The sequence below is a fragment of the Colletotrichum godetiae genome, assembly GCF_030913485.1.
Source record: "Colletotrichum godetiae strain CBS 193.32 chromosome Unknown BDP55scaffold_63, whole genome shotgun sequence".
Classification (NCBI taxonomy): Eukaryota; Fungi; Ascomycota; class Sordariomycetes; order Glomerellales; family Glomerellaceae; genus Colletotrichum; species Colletotrichum godetiae.
Genome location: NW_026851311.1, coordinates 60971 through 82034, shown reverse-complemented (window position 1 = coordinate 82034; position 21064 = coordinate 60971). Strand labels below are relative to the sequence as shown.

At 54.7% G+C, this 21064-nt stretch overlaps 5 protein-coding genes across 5 annotated transcripts; 3 read left to right on the top strand and 2 right to left on the bottom strand.

The window, feature by feature from the left end:
- Positions 1-5636: 5636 nt before the first annotated feature.
- BDP55DRAFT_637112 (uncharacterized protein) lies at positions 5637-7513 on the bottom strand (the record flags this gene model as incomplete). Its single annotated transcript, XM_060572964.1, has 4 exons — positions 5637-6118; positions 6253-6434; positions 6577-6743; positions 7211-7513. The coding sequence occupies 4 exons, from the start codon at positions 7511-7513 to the stop codon at positions 5637-5639; spliced, it is 1134 nt and encodes a 377-aa protein (XP_060423994.1).
- A 294-nt stretch (positions 7514-7807) lies between these two features.
- BDP55DRAFT_364040 (uncharacterized protein) lies at positions 7808-8183 on the top strand. The gene is made up of 2 exons (XM_060567062.1): positions 7808-8085; positions 8144-8183. The coding sequence occupies exon 1, from the start codon at positions 7900-7902 to the stop codon at positions 8068-8070; it is 171 nt and encodes a 56-aa protein (XP_060423993.1). The 5' UTR covers positions 7808-7899; the 3' UTR covers positions 8071-8085; positions 8144-8183.
- Positions 8184-15825: 7642 nt separating this feature from the next.
- On the bottom strand, positions 15826-16328 carry BDP55DRAFT_680269 (uncharacterized protein). Its single transcript, XM_060576101.1, has one exon. It carries the CDS (start codon positions 16111-16113, stop codon positions 15913-15915), a length of 201 nt encoding a protein of 66 aa, XP_060423992.1. The 5' UTR covers positions 16114-16328; the 3' UTR covers positions 15826-15912.
- A 209-nt stretch (positions 16329-16537) lies between these two features.
- Positions 16538-17011, top strand: BDP55DRAFT_637111 (uncharacterized protein; the record flags this gene model as incomplete). The annotated part of the gene is made up of 1 exon (XM_060572963.1): positions 16538-17011. One exon carries the CDS (start codon positions 16538-16540, stop codon positions 17009-17011), a length of 474 nt encoding a protein of 157 aa, XP_060423991.1.
- Positions 17012-17772: 761 nt separating this feature from the next.
- Positions 17773-20007, top strand: BDP55DRAFT_563474 (uncharacterized protein; the record flags this gene model as incomplete). The annotated part of the gene is made up of 2 exons (XM_060570246.1): positions 17773-18253; positions 18671-20007. The coding sequence occupies 2 exons, from the start codon at positions 17773-17775 to the stop codon at positions 20005-20007; spliced, it is 1818 nt and encodes a 605-aa protein (XP_060423990.1).
- Between the last annotated feature and the right edge of the window lie 1057 nt (positions 20008-21064).

Sequence of the window (21064 nt, the reverse complement as noted above, 5' to 3'; positions counted from 1 at the left end):
GAAGGATTGAGACTATCGATTTGGTCTGGTCACAACCGTCCAGAACTCCAGGTTTCCTCATCTACCGGCCATGTCAACCGTCACGCTTCCAATCCAAGTTCCCACCCCTCACGTGCCTCTCCGCCTCCGCCTCCGACTCCGACTCCTGCATAATCGCCCGCCCCAGCCTCAGCCTACATGGCCTCGCCGTCGGTGTTGTGTTTGCAGAACATCCCACGCCGCGCCTCCCATCCCCGCAGCAGCGAGGGCATCGCGAGCGAGGGGGGGGCCCGGGGGACGACAGACTCGCCTAGATTCATTGATTCAATGACCACGCCGGCCTTCCTCTTTCAGATAATAAGCTAGGCCCGAATACTCTACGCGAAGCCCGCCATCAAGTGCTCCAAGCTTCTTCCCGCACTCGCCTACAAAGGCGACCCCTGCGCAATCATCAACACGTGGTTTGGGACGAGTCTAGGGCCTTTGAGGCAACTATGATCCGTCTGGTGTGGCATTTTGTCGTCTAGCCTCGCGGTCATGGTAGTAGACCCTCTTCGAAGAGGGAAAAAAGCCCTATCCCGCCCGCAAGTTGCAACCCATCGCATCGTCGGGAGGCGGGCGTGGCGCCGGTCAGAACCCGCTGCTTCGGGTCCTACACACTTGGGCTGTGAGACCCGTTTGCGATTTTGCGTTGTTTTGTTTTCCAACGCCCGTTCATTGCATCCTACCACTGCAACTTCTTTGTTTTTGGCTCTCTGCGAAGGGGGCGGGCAGAATAAACCCAGCCTCAACTCTCAAGGTTCCAACTCAATCTCTCTTGGCGTTTTGCCTCCGTGTCTAGAATCTAGATGCTGTTAGCCACGATGCGTCCCTTTTCTTCATCTAAACTCTACTGGCCCTCTAGCCCACAGACTAGCCTAGCACAGGCACAGATGGCAAAGGAAAGCAAGGGGATGGGGAGGCAGACAAGGCCTCGACGTTTTGCTCATTGTCTCTGTGCTGTCCCGACCTCTCGGGCGTGTGTGCGTCCAAGGACTAGTCAAAGCCCGCGTTCCCCTTGGGTCTAGACCTATTTCCCTCCACCCCTTCTAACGGTATCGCACCTGAGCCTATTGTTCGAAGGAGGTGAGAGGGAGAGACGACTCGCGTTGGGGGCTACCCTCACGCTGGCTTAGTGGCCTTTTTCCTTTTAGCAGAAGTCGGCGTGACGCCTCTTTTACTGGGATGCGTGTGTTAGTCCCGACGGCCTGGGTGCTTCGGACCCAAGGCTGCGGTATGGCAGATGGATACCATCACGGGTAGCTTTGCCTTCGCCTTCGCTCAAACCCTGGAGGGAGGACAGAAGCTTTCCGCACTGTTGTTATGGTTGTTTGTGGCTACATTTCATCTCGCACGTACGATCTAGTCCCCGGAGTTACATGCGGCGAGCAAGGACGGCAGTCTCACCTCAAGCCGGAGTCCATCTGTGTGCCCTCGGCCGGCCGGTCGAGTAATGGGCTTCTCGAAAGTGCCGAGAAAGATAATGGACAATTCTTCAACTCCTCGTTGCCGTGCATCGCAGAGAGAAGAGGGGTGTAATATGGGACGACGCCACGACACTGGAGGTGACTATCTCGCACAAAGAAGCAAAGTCCGACAACGCCGGTATCTCAAAGGCGTTTTGTTGGGCACTAGGAAACTATCCTCGTTCGTTACCCTGTCACAAGCCATTGTACTTTGTCGATACCTACCTACTGCGAGTAGATGTCCCCGATGTTACCACCCAGCGCCCACCTGCCTTTTTATCCATCACCAACCACTGCTCTCTACTGCAACGCTTACTTCCTATGGCGCCAAAACAAAACAGCCAAGTGGCCGGCCACTCTTCTTCGGTTCAAGGACCGTGGGAAACAATTGGGCGATGGACCGCTCGAGCGAGTGAAACACCTGCAAGGCCGGGGGCGTCGCAAGTTTGGCGGCAGAACCAAGCGTCACGTCCAGCAGAGAAAGCTGTCGGTCAAAGACCTCACGTCCAACCCTCGTGGCAAAGCCTTGGTGGTCTAGAATACCTTTGCTTGGTGCGAGTTATCACAAGGTAGAGAGGCAGGGTCTGATTTTGTTTTGGCGTGTACACAGTTGTTGTACCAAACAACTGTTCTGAGCACTAAGATTGGCCGTCCTTCGTGTTACATTGTTGTCAAGCGTGAAGGATTCCTTCTCATACCAGTTCCCAATGGACTACCAAAAGGAAAGAGCACACCTTTCCGGTCGGGTCCTATATCTTGGTGGTTCTCGAACTATTGTACGCCAGTCTTCGGACTCTTTTCATGGCTGAAACGGGGAGGTATAGCCATGCAAGGCCATAATTTTGGAGCTGGCGCTGGACCCCAATCCCGAACGAAATGGTGGCACTCGGAAAGAAAGAAGATGGCTGTCTCTAAAGACTTTTAGGCTCGTCGTTCACATTTCCTCCCCGGCCGTTGGAGGGGACACCAAGGCACGGCAGGATCTGGGCGGTTAGCTCTTGGTGTCGTCGATGTGGTGGTTTACTTGTTAGTGATCTCCCACCCAAGGTAGGCTAAGAGTAGGATGGATGGGTTTGCGTTGGTTTCCTATCGGCTAGGCCATTCTCGCGGGAAGCGCCTCTAGAACCAGGTTGTTGGAATACCTGGCTCAAACCTGTCGAATGCCAGACCAACATGCAGCTTCGGTCCTCTGAAGAGTAACATTATCATGTAGGAACTTTCGTATATTCCTGCCTTTGGCGATAAGAAGAGTTCCGCAGATATGGGTTACAGTTCGCTATCGTGTAACAGTAGGCTCTATACACAGACCCTAGAAATTATCTCGAGATATCACCAGGGTCACCTAGACGTCCCGGCCACCTTGCCTACGAGCGCCTCTTTCTTACTCTTGCAGGCGCTACGGAGATATGTTTTTTTACACTCCCTAACGAAAGATCTTCCTCAAGTGCGAAAACGGAGAGGGAGGGAGAGGGAAAAACTTCCCGAAATAGGGGTCTGGGCTTCATCCACCCGCTGCCGGCAGATACGGTATCACGGCGGCTGGGCTTGCTTCCCGCCTCACACACACACACACACATCTGATTTTCGGTGGCACGGGGACGGCTCAGTTGGCCCGCATTGATGGCGTCCAGTAAAAGGAGGGAGAGTATCCGTAGGTATGTGATATTTGCCCATGGACGACGCCCCCCTTCCTATCGGCGAATAAACGCTCACACGCACATACAGATATCCATGCACACTATTTTTCATTCTACCAAGGGACGAACGATAGTAGGCGTGATATCATGGAGGAATAGAAGGGGGGGGGGGGGGGGGTGAGGGTGATGGTCCATACTCTGGAGCTTGAGTGCGTCTAGAAGTGAATAGGTATTGAATGAAAAAAAGGAAAAAGGCTCAACAAGTGACAAGAATCATGCAGCTATGCATGGTCCGGCTTAAATCGTCAACAGACTGGCTGGCTGCCTCCCGAGAATTTTCTTGCAAAAAAAAAGTGCCTACATTATCACCATTGGTGTGAGGTCGAAAGCTTCAGTTTTCTGTGAGCCCGTCCCGTTACACCCCCGGCTTATTATTGGCATGGACCCCCCCCCCCCTCCGGGCCCGGGCAAGACCGAGCCAAAGATTCTCCATCTCCAGCCAGACAAGCCCTTATACCGCAGGAGGTATACGGATTTACCACTGGAGAAATAAACCTTTTTTTCCTTGTCCCCGATGTAACGGTGGAAGGGGGAAGAAAAAGAAAAAAAAACCAACCAAACCTGGTGGCCCAGCTTGCCTCTGGCCCCCCTCAAAGTGCCTGAGCACGGCGGTCTGGGAAGGAAAAGCGGAATAAGAACCAAGAACAGCCTTGGGATCCTGGGATGTGGGCAGGATCTACACTGCAGGGAGACCCGGAGAGAGAAAGAAGAGCGAATGCGCGAAGAGTGAGGAAACTTGGAATAGAGTACGGAGTAAGGATAGGGAGTACTCCGTAGGTATGAGTGAGGCTTGTGAATTGCGTAATTCCACGGTCCTGAAGCAGATCGTGACATCGGTTGCCGAGAGTTTGCCTACACTACGAATACCTTGCTAGGTTATTGTGCCTATCCCTTCTTCTTTCTTCTCGTGAGATCATGGCACGCATGGATGATGGAAGCACTGGATCTCGTGGATCACCCTGCTGTCATCTGTCTCCTGGACCCCTTCCCCGTCGCAGACAAGAGAGAGAAAGAGAGAGAGAGAGAGACCGGGGGTTCGCACATCATGTTTGATATGTCGATCACTATTCACCCTCCCAGGACACCCAGACCAGACGTGCCAGAGTCCCACGGGGTGACGGCTCACCTTTGACGTCGCATCGGATCTACAGGAACGGGGGATAGGCATAATTCCTCATCAGTGGTGCAAGGGCAAGGAACTTGCCACAGGCCGTACGGACGTGACGGAGTACGGGAGCAAGGTAGGTAGACGATAGAGGAGCGGAGGGGAATAATACAGCACTGAGCAGTGAGAACCAAAAAAATTCGGTATAATACACTCCCAAACCCCCAGTCCTCAGCTCTCCACACGTCGATACGCCAAACCCGTTTGGGAAAGCCTGCATACTAGTAATAGGGACAATCTCCTGCCGGCCAACCTATCACGACGGGCAAAAAAAAGCAGAAAGGATCGGTCTTTGCAAACGGGGTAAGCGCCGATTGGTAAGAGATGCGATTTTTTCTTTCTTTCCATATCTCTCTCTCTCTCTCTCTCTCTCTCTCTCTCTCTCCTCCCTTACCTGATACTGCCGGGTCTCCGAGATAGTACCTCCTCTTTCGGAGAGAATTGATGACTGAATGCAGTTTCCTTTGCGCGAATCCTTCCCGTTCGTCCTGAGTGATGGGACGATAACGTGTTATGCCGGGTAGGTGTTGGGTATTCGGACGTTTTGGCGGAATTGTATGCAAGTACACGCACTCTGACAACGAGTGAAACCTGATGGACTCTGAGTTGTGTATCCGTACCTAGTGCCGGCTTTGTCTTTAACGAAACTCCATCAGGTACCTAATCCTTTTTGCTCCCGTCTGGCAGGCACAAACACGTCAGGTAGCCAGCCATTCGACGCCCATTCGACGGGCCAGGCCCTTGCCCCCTCCCCATCCCCCTTGTGTTTCTCCCCCAAGAAATTGAGATCATAGAAGCAGTGGGCACCGATCTCATTTCGTTTTTTTTTTCTTTTTTTCCTACGGGAACTGGAGTATCCGTACCGTATCTGTATGCCCGCCGCCCAGTTTCGTCAAGCACATACACCATCCATAATCCCCGTGCCTTGTGGAATAAAGATGGGCGAGACTTTTCTTCACTTTTGTAAATGGGGCCAAGGCAAGCATTGGCAAGGAACTGGGGGGCATTCTGCGGAAAGTTTGGACCGGGGTTGAAGCCTGTACGACAGTGCCTATGATAAGTACCGTGCCCGTGGTAGTGTACTCGTAGTAAGGCCGAAGGGGAAAAAAAAGGGAAAAGCAGAGAAGGGATCCGCTCTCCATGTGAATGGAAGCCCTGTGCCATCCAGGAAGAGAGGTTCACTGAATTTCAGTCCTAGCTGCATTTGGTATACGACTGTTAGCGGGAGGGGGAGCCCATTTACTGCGTCGATGCCGCACCTGGTACTGGCGTGTGAAGGGTCAAGGGACCTTACCTTTCAGAAATCTGGCCGTGCAAAGCATAGACATGCATAGCTTGTCCGGGTCTCGTTAGCAAGCGGCTTCGAGTGCCATGCCATAGCGCCTGGGGGGTATCTCCAGATCCATTGTAGAGGACAGCAACCTGACTTGCCTGGATCATCACTGTCCACTGTTGTAGTGTAGTGTTGTACTGTGAGGGTAGGCAAGGTCGCGGTGCAATGTATCTGGTGCAGTAGGCGAGGCTTTCTCTGGGAGCATGAAGCAGCGGAGGGAATGTGTGCCTTGCGGTCCCCGCTCTTTTCTTTCGTAGTGTGAGCCCTGGAGGCAGGTAGGTATCTGTAGACGTAGACGGTAGGGGGGACGCTTGTGCTGCGTGTGTTCGGAGTTTATCTCGTTTGGGGTTAAAGATAGAAACCTTGATTTGACGCGTGGTGGAGACGTTTCTTTCATTCTTTCTCGCTGCCTCGACCAAAACTTTTGTGCCGTCTCCACCTACCCGCTAAGCAGTACTAAGTACGTACCGCTGTCTCTCTCACGTGTCCCGCACCGCTTGTGCGTCTTTCCACCCCCCCCCCCCCCCCCTCCTCTCTCTCCCTCTCTCTCTCCCCGCCCCGACCCTGATCCACATCTTGCACTCTCAAGAGCCCCACTCCTTTCATTTCTGTGTCTTTTCTCCTCTTGCTCTTCTTGTTCGTGACACTGGATAGTGGACACATTCGATTGTGAACTTGTCATGGACGGGGGTATGGGCACATATGTCATGCCTCTCATACCAAAGACTGTATATTGCTCCTCTCCATCGTTTTCTCTGCAAGGGCCATGAAACATCAAGAATATGATCGGTCTGAGAAAGCCTTCGGTTCCGAGCTAGACTATTGACGGCTTGGTGTCCTGGCAGTTCTTCATAGCCAGACGCACCCAGAACAGGGTCTCCTGGCTAGGAAACTCACATCCATGGCCCTGGGCCCTCTGGCGAAGCTTTGAGGCGGAAGGCTCCGTCTGTGGTTCTGGTCCTGGCCCCCAAATCGAAGAGACACTGGTAACTGCCAACTGGCAGCGAACTGGTGGTGGCGAGCTCATCGTGCTTCAGAGGAATAGGTACAGGACAGGAGTAGGACTATGTACGTAGGTCGTCTGTAGACTGTCAACAATCGACTCTCACACCCCATAGTCAAACCGTCGTCCCAGGAGTCTGGTTCTATCACGCTATGCCAGCCCGGTGCTCGTCTACTCTGGCAGGCCTGGCAAGCCGCAAGCCTGGGGGGTAGATGCCACCAGTCCGCCACAAGCCATTGCGGCACGGGCAAAACCGTTAATCTTGCCATACACCAGCACCACCAAGGTCATCACGCAGTCTCGCGCCGTCGTCGCTCTAGCCCAGTAGAGGCCAGACTAGACTTGGCCGACGTCGCAAACCTCCCAGGCGTGGTGGTCGTGGTCTGCGTAACTGTGTTGAGCACTTTGCTTAGCCCCTTGGGGGCACAAGACAAGGCCCACGGGTCAGTGCTTGGCTCGAGTCTCCAAATCGCTAGCATCCTCCCGCCCCGCCGTGCCCGCTTCCCTTCCCACACTTCCCCGACGCACCAAGACAGCCCGCCCCATGCCGTTTCGGGTCTGGACTTCCTTGTCGTTCTCGTTTACCATTGCTGTTTTCGTCGCAAGCGTCCTCAGCATCGATTCGGTAAGGCAGAGCCCCTGCAACATGAGATCTGCGGAATCCAGAGAAACGGGTCCTGCGTACACACGGCTCGATTTGCTGCCCAAAGCCCTGGTGTCCATCTCCTCCTTCTTGTCTGGCACGTCTGGGTGCGTGCAGTGTGTGCGGGAAAGAAAACATGGTGAAAATGATCCCCAGGGCAGGCAGCTTGGGTCCCTGGCTAGCGCCATTTTCCTGTACAAAGCCTGCATCTCGTCTATTCGACACAGAAAAGCAACTACGGTCGAAATGCTGCTGCCTTGAGAGACATCAGGGCCGGCTCTGGGCCCTGGCAGCTCGTGACCCCGCCCGCGTTTATGACATCCGCATGACCCGTGTGGATCATGACGGCAATAGAAGACTGAGAGTCGACGAGTTGAGAATCGAGACATGCCTGCAATCGTCTTCAGTCGCGAGGTGCCGCAACGGCAGTTGATAGTCCGTATACGAATAGACAGGCCCGAGGGATGCTTTCAACCCTGCGGTATCTGTATGTAGTACTTCGTACGGATATCGGTTTTTGTCGGGAGACGAGACACCCAGCCTTTATTTGCCTGCCAACGCTTCTGCTCGAAGAATGCGAACCCGCCAATCCGCGTCGACGTCCCATCGGATGCGAGCCATTGGCCGGCCAAGTATGTGGTGTTGCCCCGGGCCGTGGACGATGCTGGGAGCTTCTGACTTGGGCGCAACGACTCGGCGACGACTCAATAGAAACGCCTCAGTTCCTAGAGAAGGTCGGGTTTAGCAATATGAAAGATGGGTATTTGAAACGCTGGCATGGACATTCGAAATGGCAACCAACGACTGAACCTCTGCAGGCCCGAGTCTCAGCCATCCGATGAGGCAGTCGCCAGTCTAGCCAACGTCGTCGACATTCGAGAACCACACAAGCCTCAACGGTTGTCGGTGGCATCATGGGTCATGGAGTTCCACCCTATGGCCCTGGGAAAGCACTGATGGACCACGGTGACTGAGACTACCTACTGAGCAGGCCTTGAGAGTTGAGGTCGAGGATGAGGAATGTGAATCCGTAGGACACGGAATGACGGCGGACGGGTCTCTCATTCCGCGGTATTGACAAAACAAAATGCACATGCGCCTTTTCATTTGCTCAATTTGGGTGATAGTGGAGACGCCAAGTACGTACCCGAGAAGCTTCCCTGTGTGAGGTTTCTGAGGTCTCGTCCCCACCTGCTGCTATTCTGTTCGGCGACGCCGATCCCAGGAACCTTAATCATCGATCGTCGCTTCACCAGCCAATGATAGATGGCTGTTGACTTGCCCAATCAAAAACGCTCTTTCCTTCCCGCGTTCCGCCGTCACCGCCAGGTGAGAGATGCTGCGTTCGAGAGTCACAAAGTCCACTATTTGTTGCCGCCCCGCAAAATGCGAGTTGTAACCTAGAATCATTAAAGAATGCTGGTAACAATGACGATGCTTTGGAGAAGCACAGAAGGTCTGGGAGGATGGAGCACTTCTTCCGTCTACGTTGAATCGTTATCTTGAGTATTTGTAAATTCTTACTCTCGACCGACGTTAGGGGTCCTATGGTACAAGACAACCTACCGTACCTCAGGCGGGTAGGATGGGTTCAGTTTCAGAATCAAATGGTTTGGGGTTTACCGTTGGCGTTCAAGCAGTCCTGAGCATCAAACCGCATTCCCGTCATGTTTGGTCTCGACTCCCATGGGCCATGGGTGCTCAGGCAATTTCGAACTGCTTCGCAGTACACTTTGGATGTACTGCGTACCAGGCAGACAGACAGCCTCTTGTAATTGCGTAGCATGCAAGCATGATTAAGTCCGTACGGACGGAGTAAGGTAGCATTATGGACATTAGCAGTCAGATCTCCAATCTGTACACTTCACCGTAAGGTGTCCGTACCTGCCGAATGGCTTCAACTTGCCAGCAAGTGGAGGAAGGTTGAGGGTGAGGCTATCGCACAGCTTGCCCAAATAGGAAATGGAATGGTCCGTGCAGAGTACCCCTCCCTTCCACTGGAGAGGCAGGTACTTGTAGGCAGTACCGATGACCCTTGCGCTGTTTATCCCTGCACCTGCCTGCCTGTCGTCCCGTCCGTCTCGTCCCAAGCATTCGGATGATGGGTGTCGGTGTCTCGAGCATCTGCATCCTGTGGCCCTACCCTGTGCTTCCGTCTGTGCCTCACCTCCGCATCTTGGCTAGCTGGGTACTGCGTACTCCGTAGTGATTCGAGCAAACAACAAGCAACAGCATGGAAGATGATGCAGGATCGCCTCGTGCCCACACCTGACGCTCGCGACACTTGTCTCTACCACAGTACAACACCCCCGTGCCCCGGCAGGAAATGCGGTTTCTAAGAGGAGCCAATCGCGACAAAAGCAGGAGCTAATTTCGGATACTCCTCTCCTCAGTGTTGAATGGTTGAGAACTTGGGTCCATCTATGGATATTCGTATGCTTTCGATAAGGTATCTGAGGCGAGGAAAGAAAGACACGCGCCAGATGGCGCTACGTTCCTGTGATGTTCAAGAAGGTACGGATACATACCTGAAGTACCTTGGGTAGGTACCTTTTGTGATTTCCCGCCTTACCTCAGCAATTGCGCAACGAGAGGCAGAGGAGGGAGGAGGGGAAGCCGACGGCGCCTTCCCTTTCCCCTGATTTCACCCTCCCTGCAACTGCAACTGCGACTGTGACTGCCTGCTGCGCTTGCAAGTTTGCCAGCCCGGCGGTGGCTGGCAGACTCAGCCCTATGGATGCTCCCACCTCCCACCAAGTCCATCCCGATACCCAGTTTCTCAGATTCCCTAGTGTCATCAGCCACACATGCGCTTTCATCAATACTACATTGTAGCCTGCTGCTTGGGGGGGCGGGGGGCACCACGACAGAATCAGAAAAACGAAGCATCCCAGGAGTCGCGCTGGCGCTGGCGTCGACGGCAAGGGGCCCGGCGGTACGGATACACAAAAGCATCCATCGTTGGGCCTCAACGCCGATATGGGACTGGAACTGCGAGGTCATCTCTATGATCCATGATCCAAATCCGACTGCCGATGCAACATTCTGGGGCCGGCCAGAAACATACGACGAAAGATACGATACCATGCCGCCCTTGACGCCAATTTCGAGGTACCTACGGATACTCTGTTCCCTTCGCGGCTCGCCCTCGTCTACCTTTGCCAGAAGAAGAATGAGACTTCATTTCACAATCAACAGTTCGTTAATGGCCTTGAGCCCCCCGCCAACATGATGGATTTCGGCACCATGTTCCTTGTCCCAGACAAGCATCGTCCCGGCTCGCCTGAATCGCCATCTGCGCGTACCAAACTTCGCATCGGATGTAGCCCAATCTCTTGGGTCAGTGGACCATCATTGTCGTCCTGTGTGGGATCGCTCACCTTGCGGACTGGTCTAGACTCTACGGATAGATTCTATCGCCGGCCATTGCCCAAGTCGTATTATCGATCCCACCGACTGCTTTACTCCAAAGTACCATACCACGGCGGCTGCCATTGCATTGTACGGACTGTCAAAGTCACTAAGATCGTCTCATCCCTTCGGCCCATTCCACCCTGCAGCATTTTTTGCACCCTCGCCAAGCTTGCCGTCTTGACTTGCCTTGCACGCTGTCGGTCAGTCATGGGATCACTCATGAACCTGCTTTTCGATAGAATACGACCCCCCGCATAGCGATGGTTATGCACCGGCCAGGCGGCACAGTCGGATGTGGCCAATACAATTGCAGACGAGAACACGATCCCGCACACAAACATGCGCAAATCTCACCCACTGATTTCGACATCTCCCTCTCTCTGGTTGGCGCAATCGTTCAACTATCCCGACCAATGCTTCGCTGCTGCCCACCCCCCGGGAGCCCACGCCCACGCCTCCCATTCGCTCTTCTCTCGCCCCTTGGTCCTGGCTTACCCGGTCAGCACTGCCCAAGTGACGGTCCTCGCTGTCTTCGCACGTCCCCCACATCATCAATGATCAGTGAAGCAAGCGACCCCTAATTCACTATAGAGTCGGGTTCTAATACCTCAAACGCGACCAATGATGTGGCCGGGCCGCGGCGGCATAGGAGGCCGCAATCGTCCAAAATTGAGCCAGTGCAACGGACGCTAGAATGTCCGGCGAGGCGATACGTCAAGTCGGTTGAGCCAATGAAAGATTCAGATTGGTGCTCGGCGCCGTCACCCTCTAACGTGCCATCCTCCCTGCGTCCGACTGCAAATTTAAGCGTCTGCCGAAAGATTTTGCGACAATCTTTTCACGATGCTCTGACATGCATGATAACCCCCTGAGTACGGGCAGGAGGAGCGGAAAAGAAGTCTTTGTGAGTCTTGGATATCATCAGGGTACCCGACGAAGCCTCTCCAGTCAATGTCTTTAGGGCGTGCCGTTGATTCGATAAGGCTGAGGGTCGACGACTTCTCTGGGCGCAGACTCGCTTTACTTGACAGGACGCACGGCGGCGTCGAAAGATCCCGACGCGCGGGTTATGGGAAAAGACTGGGCGGCACAGGAGCGGCTTGCGTGCTGCATGTCTCTTCATTCAACGCCGGCTGGCTGGTTATACCTCGAAATGGCGGGATCGCTCCCGTCCCCTGGCTCCACACGAAGACCCTTGAGGTTCAGCAAGCCACCAAACGAAAACATGCAATGTGTGCTCTTAGAACAAGGGGCTTGGGGGCCTCGCTGCCCCGTGCTATTGACCATATTGGTCGAGTCTCACTTACGGACTGCTTCATTCGAAGCAATGGCGCGCGGGTCCAAAGATGAGATGACGCTTGCAACCCGCACAGGTGCGCCAAGGAAAGGAGGAGGAAGAAGAGCATGGGAAATTCCGGTTGACTGGTTTCTAGAGCATTGCAACTCCCGGCCGGCATACAACTTTTCTGACCAAACGTCTTTCGGAATCGGAGACACAAACTAATACCACAAGCTCCGGCGAGAATCTTTGAGTCTCGGCGACCACCACCTCCAAGTCGACACGACATCCCTACCTGCGTTGCTCGGAACGAGCCTACTCATCCTCGGTGACCACAAGAGCCGACTGCCGAAGTCAGCATCCTGCGAGCACAGCGATCAATGGATAGCGTTGTATGGGTCGCAAGGAGTACACATGACGTTGCTATAAACACGAGATGACGGAAGGAGTACGCCGTGCAAAGAATGCTACCTCCAGATATTCGTACATGCATCATCCTCTGTCCCGTGGACCAGGCAATGTTAATTGCCAATTATCGACATGCTTCCACGTTTGATGACTGCAGGGTTTCTTGTCTCTCAGAAACCCGGGTCGGTAAGGCGCGTCCATGTTCCCAGGAAAACGGGATGGAGTCAAGCCCGCGAGTGTGAGGTACCACTACGTGCCACGAGCATGAAACATTGGTGGATGCGCAAGTCATTGAACACTGCCCTCACCCGTCGTGGCATCTGAGTGGCTGCCCTTGGCAAGGTTGGGGTTCATCGGGGCTGGTGAGCGCCGGCAAGGTTGCACCGCCTCCTGGATATCTTTTTAAAGATTTTGACTATCTCCACGGCAAGGATAGTGGGAGCCGTATAGACACCAATCAGAGGCTTCCAATGATGGTCTCGGGCAGATGAGCCACCGCTATTCCTGATCGGGCGACATGTCTCGATGGACGATGCTATACCACGTCGGCTCTCTACAGTTTTTTTTGCAGTGCGGAGACGACTCGAGTTCCCCATGGCCTCCATGGGTGCCTCGTGTGAGCTGCCCCGGTTGGCGACCCATGATGCGGAATGCTTTGGTCAATAGTGCATCGAATCTCGCCAAGCGAAACCACCCTATGCGTGTACGTCTGAATGCGACTGATATTGCGAACTAGGCTTTGGACAATGTTACTCTCCAGAGCATTAGCGATAACTCGAGAAGCAACATCGTCGTGACTTAACGACATCAGAGAGTGAGAAAGAAAGAGAGATTGCCCTTGTTCAGCCCGTGCGGCAACGGCCGTAATCCCACGCAGACTAGTGAAATACTTCAATTTCCATCACAGTCCTGCGCGCTAGCAAGAAAGCATTGTTTGGTACGCCGGCGGATGATGATGTTCCAATGGTCCGGCTTCACGTCTCGAGTTCACCAACCCGATGCGACGCACATACTTATCCAGGAGTTCGACGTGTCATACTCTGCAGAGACTTGAGACCGCCAGGGCAAGTAGTCGCGAGGCAACGCCAAAGCAACAAACCGAGAAAGGCTATCTGGAAGCCCTGGTTTGCCTGCCACAATGGGGACGAGGCGTTGAATGGCAACAACGTGAATCTTCCAGAGGTCGGCACTAGCCTTTTGTCTCATCGTGGCCGGTGCTTGGTGGCATGAGGACTGAGGACGAAAAGAAGCATCTAACCACCAGAAGTATGGTCTCCACCTGCCGCACAAACATTTCCCAAGGGGCCGGTTGCACCAAAGATCAAGTCTCGGACTGGGCCATTTCGAACTCTGGCCATCGACTGGATGGAATACGCCTCTAGAGAACGCTGCCGCGACGTGGTTTGTCTAGCGTGCAATGACTATGACCGAACGGCTCTGGAACCCTTCCAACGTCTGAACCCTTGGACCAGCCAACAAACCCGCCAGCCCGGATTGGCATGGCATCACAGACAAGAGACTCAGTCACGCCGCTTCGGTCGTGGAACTCTATTTGGGCCGTCGTGATTATTCGAAAGTCGATGTTTTGCCGCGTGTCGTGGCCGGGGGCCCGGACGGCTGTTCTCAACGAAGACTTTGAACCACCAGCCCACCTTATTGTCTCTGCTAGTAGAACATGTACGATGCAAGCTTTCCCGCACACTGGAACTTGGAGGCTTGACAAGATTGAGCTCCCCAGATACCGTTTTGGGACACGATATCACGAACAAGATGCTGACACGCATTGTCATCTCAAGGCAGAGCGGGAGGAACAGCAACGTTAGTGGCCGTCACAAAGCGCTGGATCGGTACAGATTCTCTCCGGCCCGTACATGATCCCATTATTTTTGAGGAGGCACAGGCGCCGTCGAATGGTTCGAGGTCGCTATATCCAGTCGACAGTGCTACCCACACTCCAGGCACCGCCTGGAACAGCACGATATGGGGTGACTGCAGTACATCTAATGTCATGTCCAACCTCTAAAGGCTCCGACTAACAACTCAGAGGGACGGATAAGGCCGGGCTGTGCACACCAACAAGTCGGAGGCGGGCCCGGCTTGCACACCAAAGTGCTGCCACGGGCTGCAAGCGTGGAGAGAGGCGCGACGCCATTCATTGGACCAACTCCCACACTCATGTCCAAAATCGCACTGAGATTGATCCCTGGGACTGGGATGAAGGAGGCTTGTTCAGCACAGCACGAGCACCCGCAGTGTGCAGTGAGTAAAAATATCCCGCCCCTCAACCACCTCAACACCTGACCTAGAGTAAGCAACGCAACACCAAATGCGTACTGGCGCAACGTACACTACAGATACAGAGTGCGAATAGGTACAGACAGACTCGCAGAGTGTGGGAGAAAGTACACCGCAGCAGCACCTCCCGCCAGTGCCTCCACAATAACCCGCTCCCCCCTTGCTCACGATGAACCCCATTTGGGAGTGAGATTATGCCATTTCGAGGCCAACATGCGGAGCGCATTAGCTGTCACTGACGCATCTGACGCACACTGGCGAGTTCTTGTCGCTCCAAGATACAACTTTGGTTCTTGCTATCCACATTTGGCTCTGAGGTTGGCGAAAGGGGGCTGTGGCTGTTGGACGTGCTTCATGCACACTATTTCCAAGTCAACTTTCTTTTTTCTTTTTCGAACCCTCACGTTGCTTTACGTCCGTCAGCATATGCAGGACCTTGCATATACCGCTCGTTGTTTACAGGTCCTTGAATTTTACGGAACGGACCAAAGTTGCGACGCCTTTTTTGATGTACGAGTTGATGGGAGAGTGGGATACAAAGAAGAAAGCGCTGCATAGACCGAGAGACGTATCTGTACGGATACTTCTGTCATTGTGCAGACCGGCCTCGCAACATGACCTGCACATACACCGGCGATCCAACATATGTCCTTGTTCATGGAGGACGAACCAAGGGACGCTGGACGCATGGCCGGCAGCAGAGCGGAAACGGATGGTTGAGCCCTACGGGGTGCTTAGGAAGTTGGTGTGGTGCGTTGCGACCCGGTTGCGGCGACGTCAACACCTACCACGGTAGACGGCTCAATAGATCCAAATCATACCGACGGCATCCCGCGGCGGCGGAGAGCGACGCCCCCAGCACCACACCTGACTGGCGGGGGAACGGCTGCTTCTTCGTACGCTGGCAACAGGCTACGAAATAAGATAGATACAGTTGCAGGACGGGAACTACCAACTTGGCACCAGGCCTGACAAGTCACTGCCTGGGAATGCTTCGCACAGCATCTGCACCTTCGCTGCCTGTCTCATTTGGGGCCCCTGTCAGGCCCCTCGCGTTTACTGGGACAGGACCCGAGAGTGCTGGACCGCCCAAGGGGAGTTTTGCCATATACCAGGGTCACCACACAACTTGATGCTGCTCCGCAAGCCGACTGTACATGCGAGAAGTATCTTCTACCGTGCTTCTTTGTGCTAGGGTATCCCAAGGCCCGAGCTGCTGGGGGGTTTGGCGGCCCTGGTCAGCATTGGCCCAGGGGGTGTTGGCTGCCATTCTGTAGCGTGGCAGTGGGTGTGAAGCCTGGTTGTGGGAGGCCACCAGCTCGACCGGCGAAGTACTGAGTACCGGGTCAGTTGGGTGCCCATCTCTATGGATGGCTGGCTGACCGTCACCATCTTATTCCCAGATACCGGTCTCCATCCACGCACACGGCGTACAGAAGTTGTCGACGACAGATGGTTCCTTTTCCCTCCAAAGCTAATGGATGTCTGTCTCTGTGGTACACCACCGCGGCAGACGGCTCAGAGAGCACAACGGATAGAAATGAGAGACCAGTTCAGAGACAGATCTTGGCATCCCGCATCGGTGGGCAGAGACAACAATAGAGGACACGCCCCCCCCCCCCCCCCCCCCCTCTCTCTCTCTCTCCCAGTCTCTTGAAAGTGTCGAAAACCCGAGTCTGGAATGGACGCTGTTTCGTGGCTCTACCTCCTGGTGTCCTCAGGCCGAGCCCCCAGCCAAGTCAAGCAAGGCTAGTTCGTTTTGGTGCGTATCTTGCGCTAAATGAGGTATCCACGGAAGCAGAGGGGACAAGAGGAGATGGCGCAGACAGGCGAGGGACGAAGAAGCCGCCTCTGGACCATCCACACACACCCACACGCCTCATGGACATGGCTCACGCCCACACCCTCCTCCCCACCACGCCCCCTTTCCGCTCGTCCACCCCCTGACCCCTGCCGCAAGCTCGGCGTACGGTACGGTACCGCCTCTCGCTCTGGCGTTGCTGCTGCCGCTGCCGCTTGCTCGCTCTCGTCGGTTTTGTACTTGTTGCTCTGCCCTACGAGTGTCGACATTACAGGAAAAGCACCCCTCCGCCCCCTGGGTGTTGGTCCCCTGTCCTTTTTGGGGGTTCACCATCTGGAGGAGACTGATCCGCGTCGTCCACCGGGTCCCAAGTGCCAACAGCAAGCAAGCCACGGCCGTCGAACCCATGTGCCCCCGGTCTGCAAGATGTGGTGGTCTCTTGTCTCTGCGTCTGTCTCTCTCTCTCTCTCTCTCTTGACAAGAGCGTAGCTCGCAGCCGGTCTATATCAGTCGTGAAGCCCCCAAGGCTCTTGGTGATTTGTTTCTCGCCCCCATCAGTCTCTACTACACCTATCTATCAGACCCAGATCTCTGGGTTCCCACGACACCAAGACGACACAGTCCATCACTTAGCAGAGTAGTCTGTCTCACGTTTTCGAGAAAGACATCCTGCACCCAAACCGTCACTTGCTTCACTCTCACCAGCAAGCACAACAACTCACTCACTTGTTACTACACTTTGACTACCTTGCGCGGCAATACGTCCTTTCGTAGTCAGTCAGGAACAAACCATATCCTCGGAGGCATACTACCGCCAGCAAAGCAAAGCTCGGAGAAAGAGAGAAACGCATTCGCCAATCATCTAACGGCCCGGTACCTCACAACGCGGAAACGCCGCGGGCATGAACATCGCTGCAGGTGCGCTCATCAGCCCCACATCCAAGCAGGCGCAGCACAGCGCAGCAGTTGTTAGCAGGTCAAATAGTACAGACGACTGACAGCAGCGGGTATCTTAGCAGTGACGGCATAAAAGCAACAGAGAGAAGAGTGTGGCTTTGCTTCGGCTTGAGCGAACCCAACCAACCAACCATATAACATCAACTCGAAGACTTCGCAATTCGGACTTGACCGAGAGGCCTTCCACAGATCATCACCCTTTTCCCTTCTCTTCACCACATCATCATATACACACACACGCACACACGTCTATCTCTACCTACAAAATGGCTTCGATAGACCAGTCATATACCATGCTCCCCAGGCACTTGAGCCCCCAGCACCGCGACGACTACATCCTTTATCCCGAGCCACCACAGGGAGTCTTCAGCACAGCACCCATGGAGATGAGCATCCCTGCCGACGCCTCTTACATGTTCCCAACCTCCATGGCAATGGATCACCAGCCCGCCCTCTACGACAACAACTTTATGTATCAAGGACGCACATCACCTGGCCTGTACGAAGACGCCGAGTTCCAGTTGCCTTCTTCCAACCTTTCCACCGCATCAGCACCATCGGCGGCCTCTTCTAACGTAGGCTCGCCCCAATCCCACAACGACCAGCCGGCGCCAATCCTCGACTGGGCGCACCCCGGCATCGCTGTGACCCCGGGCATCGTGCCCCACGACTACTACAACACCGCCGGTACAGAGTACTCGACCTACGCCGGCCCAAGTATGGAAGACTTTGCAACTTTTGAATTTGCAAACACCAAGCCCCCGGGTTTCGTGGGTGAGTTGCCAAACGCTTCTAGAACCACTCTTGCGCCCTCATCTCGCGCGCTTTCTTCTTTTCCTTCTGCTTCACACGAGTCAATTGGCTCCTCTCATTGTACAAATACAGCTATAGCTTCAGCTGTGCGTGTGCGCGACTCGGGCTCGGCGCTGGACACTCACTCGTCCTCCTCATCCCCCGTCACGCCCGCATCGCGCAAGTCAAGCTTGTCCTTTGTCTCTCCTAGCTCTACTTCCTTCTCTTCTCCTCCGGCTCCCGTCTGGGGCCATTCGCCAAAGGCTCCTCGAGTCTCTACTTTCTTTTCTCAGAGCAGCGGCCATTTCATCGCTCCTCTTGGTTCTTCTTGTTGGTTTTCCTCTGTCAAGCAGCATCATCCTTATCGCGGAACGCCCGCTGACCACCTCTCCGCTCCAGACCCTTCCCTGATCCACCCCGACATCAGCCGCCCCATGATGAGCAACTTCCAGAACCCCAATCAGTATCCTACCTCTCCCGCCCTCTCGCCCTCATCACAGTCAATGTCAATGGTTCGCAACGGCAGTCAATCACCGTTCCTCCACAGCGGCTTCCAACAGCAGCAGCAATTCAGCCCTTACGCCACTCCCGCAGACGCCCGCCGCCCCAGCCTTCACTCATTTCCCTCAACCTACTCTGATGGCAACAACTACAGCGGCGATGAGGGCAAGGAGAAGCAGAGGTGCCCCCATCCCGAGTGCGGCAAGGTCTTCAAGGACCTCAAGGCGCACATGCTCACTCACCAGACTGAGAGGCCCGAAAAGTGCCCCATTGTGACTTGCGATTACCATGTCAAGGGTTTCGCTCGCAAGTACGACAAGAACCGCCACACCCTGACTCACTACAAGGGAACCATGGTGTGCGGTTTCTGCCCCGGCTCCGGTTCAGCGGCTGAGAAGTCGTTCAACCGCGCCGACGTCTTCAAGCGCCACTTGACAGCCGTCCACGGCGTCGAACAGACACCGCCCAACAGTCGCAAGAAGAGCAGCAGCGCCAACAGCGGCAAGAAGCTCGCGGGATACCCTCCCGATGCCACTGGCAAGTGTTCCACTTGCTCGCAGACCTTCTCCAACGCTCAGGACTTTTACGAGCACTTGGACGACTGTGTGCTGCGCATTGTGCAACAGGAGGACCCTTCTGAGGCCATCAACGCACAGCGCCTGGCCGAGGTTGAGAACGACAAGGAGGTGCACCAGACGTTGGAGAAGAATCACCTTCCGACGCAGACGCAGATGCCCTTGAACGAGGAGGAGGACGACGAGGACATGATGGAGGACGATGACGAGGAAGATAGCAAGCAGCGCGTCAGCGCGTCGCCCAAGAGGAAGGGCAACCCGATCAACGGTGTTCAAAAGTCGCGCGGCCTCACCCACTCCCGGGGAGGCGGTCCGATGCCTGTCAAGGCCAAGGGCCGCAAGAACCGACGCGACTACCCGTCATCCTGGGGCTTCGATAAGGGCCAGATGACGATGAAGAAGCGGGTGATGGCAGTGTTTGATGGACCCCGGCGGTTGGCCAAGGACGACATGATGCTGTCGACGGACCACGAGGTGCGCATCAAGCTCACGGACGGCAACAACTACGTGACGGACTTGGACGTGCAGACACTCAAGCGTGCCGAGGGCTTCCTTGGTGCTACGGATGAGGAGAAGGGACCCTGGATCTCTGACGATCCGACAGAGGAGCAACTGCGGGAGATGCAGGCGATGCTTGAGAGCTGCCAGACGGCTCAGTAATGGAAGGCGGCGGAGGACAGGCACATTGGGATGCTACATTTTTGGTTTTTGTGTTTTTCTGCGGTGCGGGAAGCGACTTGAAGAGCGGCTCAAAAAAGAAATCTCTACACTACATTTGGTGTTGCATGGTTTGGCGCAGACGTGTACGGGACTACAACGACTGGCTTTAGGTACGAGGACGGTAGGGACATGAGGTTCATGATTGGACGGATACGTTCCATGTTGTTTTTTTGCACGAGCATTTTGATTGATACCCTATACTATATTACGGCCCAAGGCTTGATGGTATAAAACAATGAGACACTTGTCACTATCACTCCTCATCTTCTCGCTCGTGATCATTCTGTCTGCTGTCGTGATATCGTACCTCGGGTATAATGTGGATATGGATAACGAAACCCGATCCGATTGCTGTCGGAAACAAGGGATGACGGAACAGGAACAGGCTGACAGATGTGACAGCGCGACAGCGCGACAGGGTCAGTGATTTTGGCAGCGAAGATCGGCAGCAATAGTGTCAAGCAAGGAGGGGGGGATCAGGATGGAGCATTGGAGAGAGAATAGGATAGCCGTGCCGAAGGGTGAGCAGCGGTATTGCCGGATCGGGGATGGGATGGCCTTCTTGGCCCTATGGGATCCCTATCAGGCTCTCGGAGCATCACGATTGCACCGTTGGGGTCCTTGTTTTGTGCGACCTCAGCTAGCCTAGCCGCCTTTTTTTCCCTTCCGTTGCCCAGGTCCCGTCTTGCTAGGCAGCGAGAATAAACGACGATGCGACTGGTTCTCCTCCCGAGGTTTCCGCTCTGCCGCGAGGACACACACATTGGTGACCAGCGGCCTGTCTGGGTAAACCGTATCCCGTACCTGTGGCTCTCTACCTAGGTCTGTGGTCAAGGGGGGTGGGTGGGTGGATGTGGATGACGATGATGGGATGAAAAATGTAAGGTACGGTAAGCATCGTCATGCTGTGGTTGATGCGAATGATGAAAGATGACCCGAGGGGGATGAAAATAGCCATGCATAAGTGGCATGCACATGTCGTGACCGCAGTCTATTG

What these genes read in the sequence shown, in the direction of transcription:
- BDP55DRAFT_364040 (XM_060567062.1), top strand. Translation starts at nt 7,900, where the DNA reads ATGCGAACCCGCCAATCCGCGTCGACGTCCCATCGGATGCGAGCCATT.
- BDP55DRAFT_680269 (XM_060576101.1), bottom strand. Translation starts at nt 16,113, where the DNA reads ATGGTGACGGTCAGCCAGCCATCCATAGAGATGGGCACCCAACTGACC.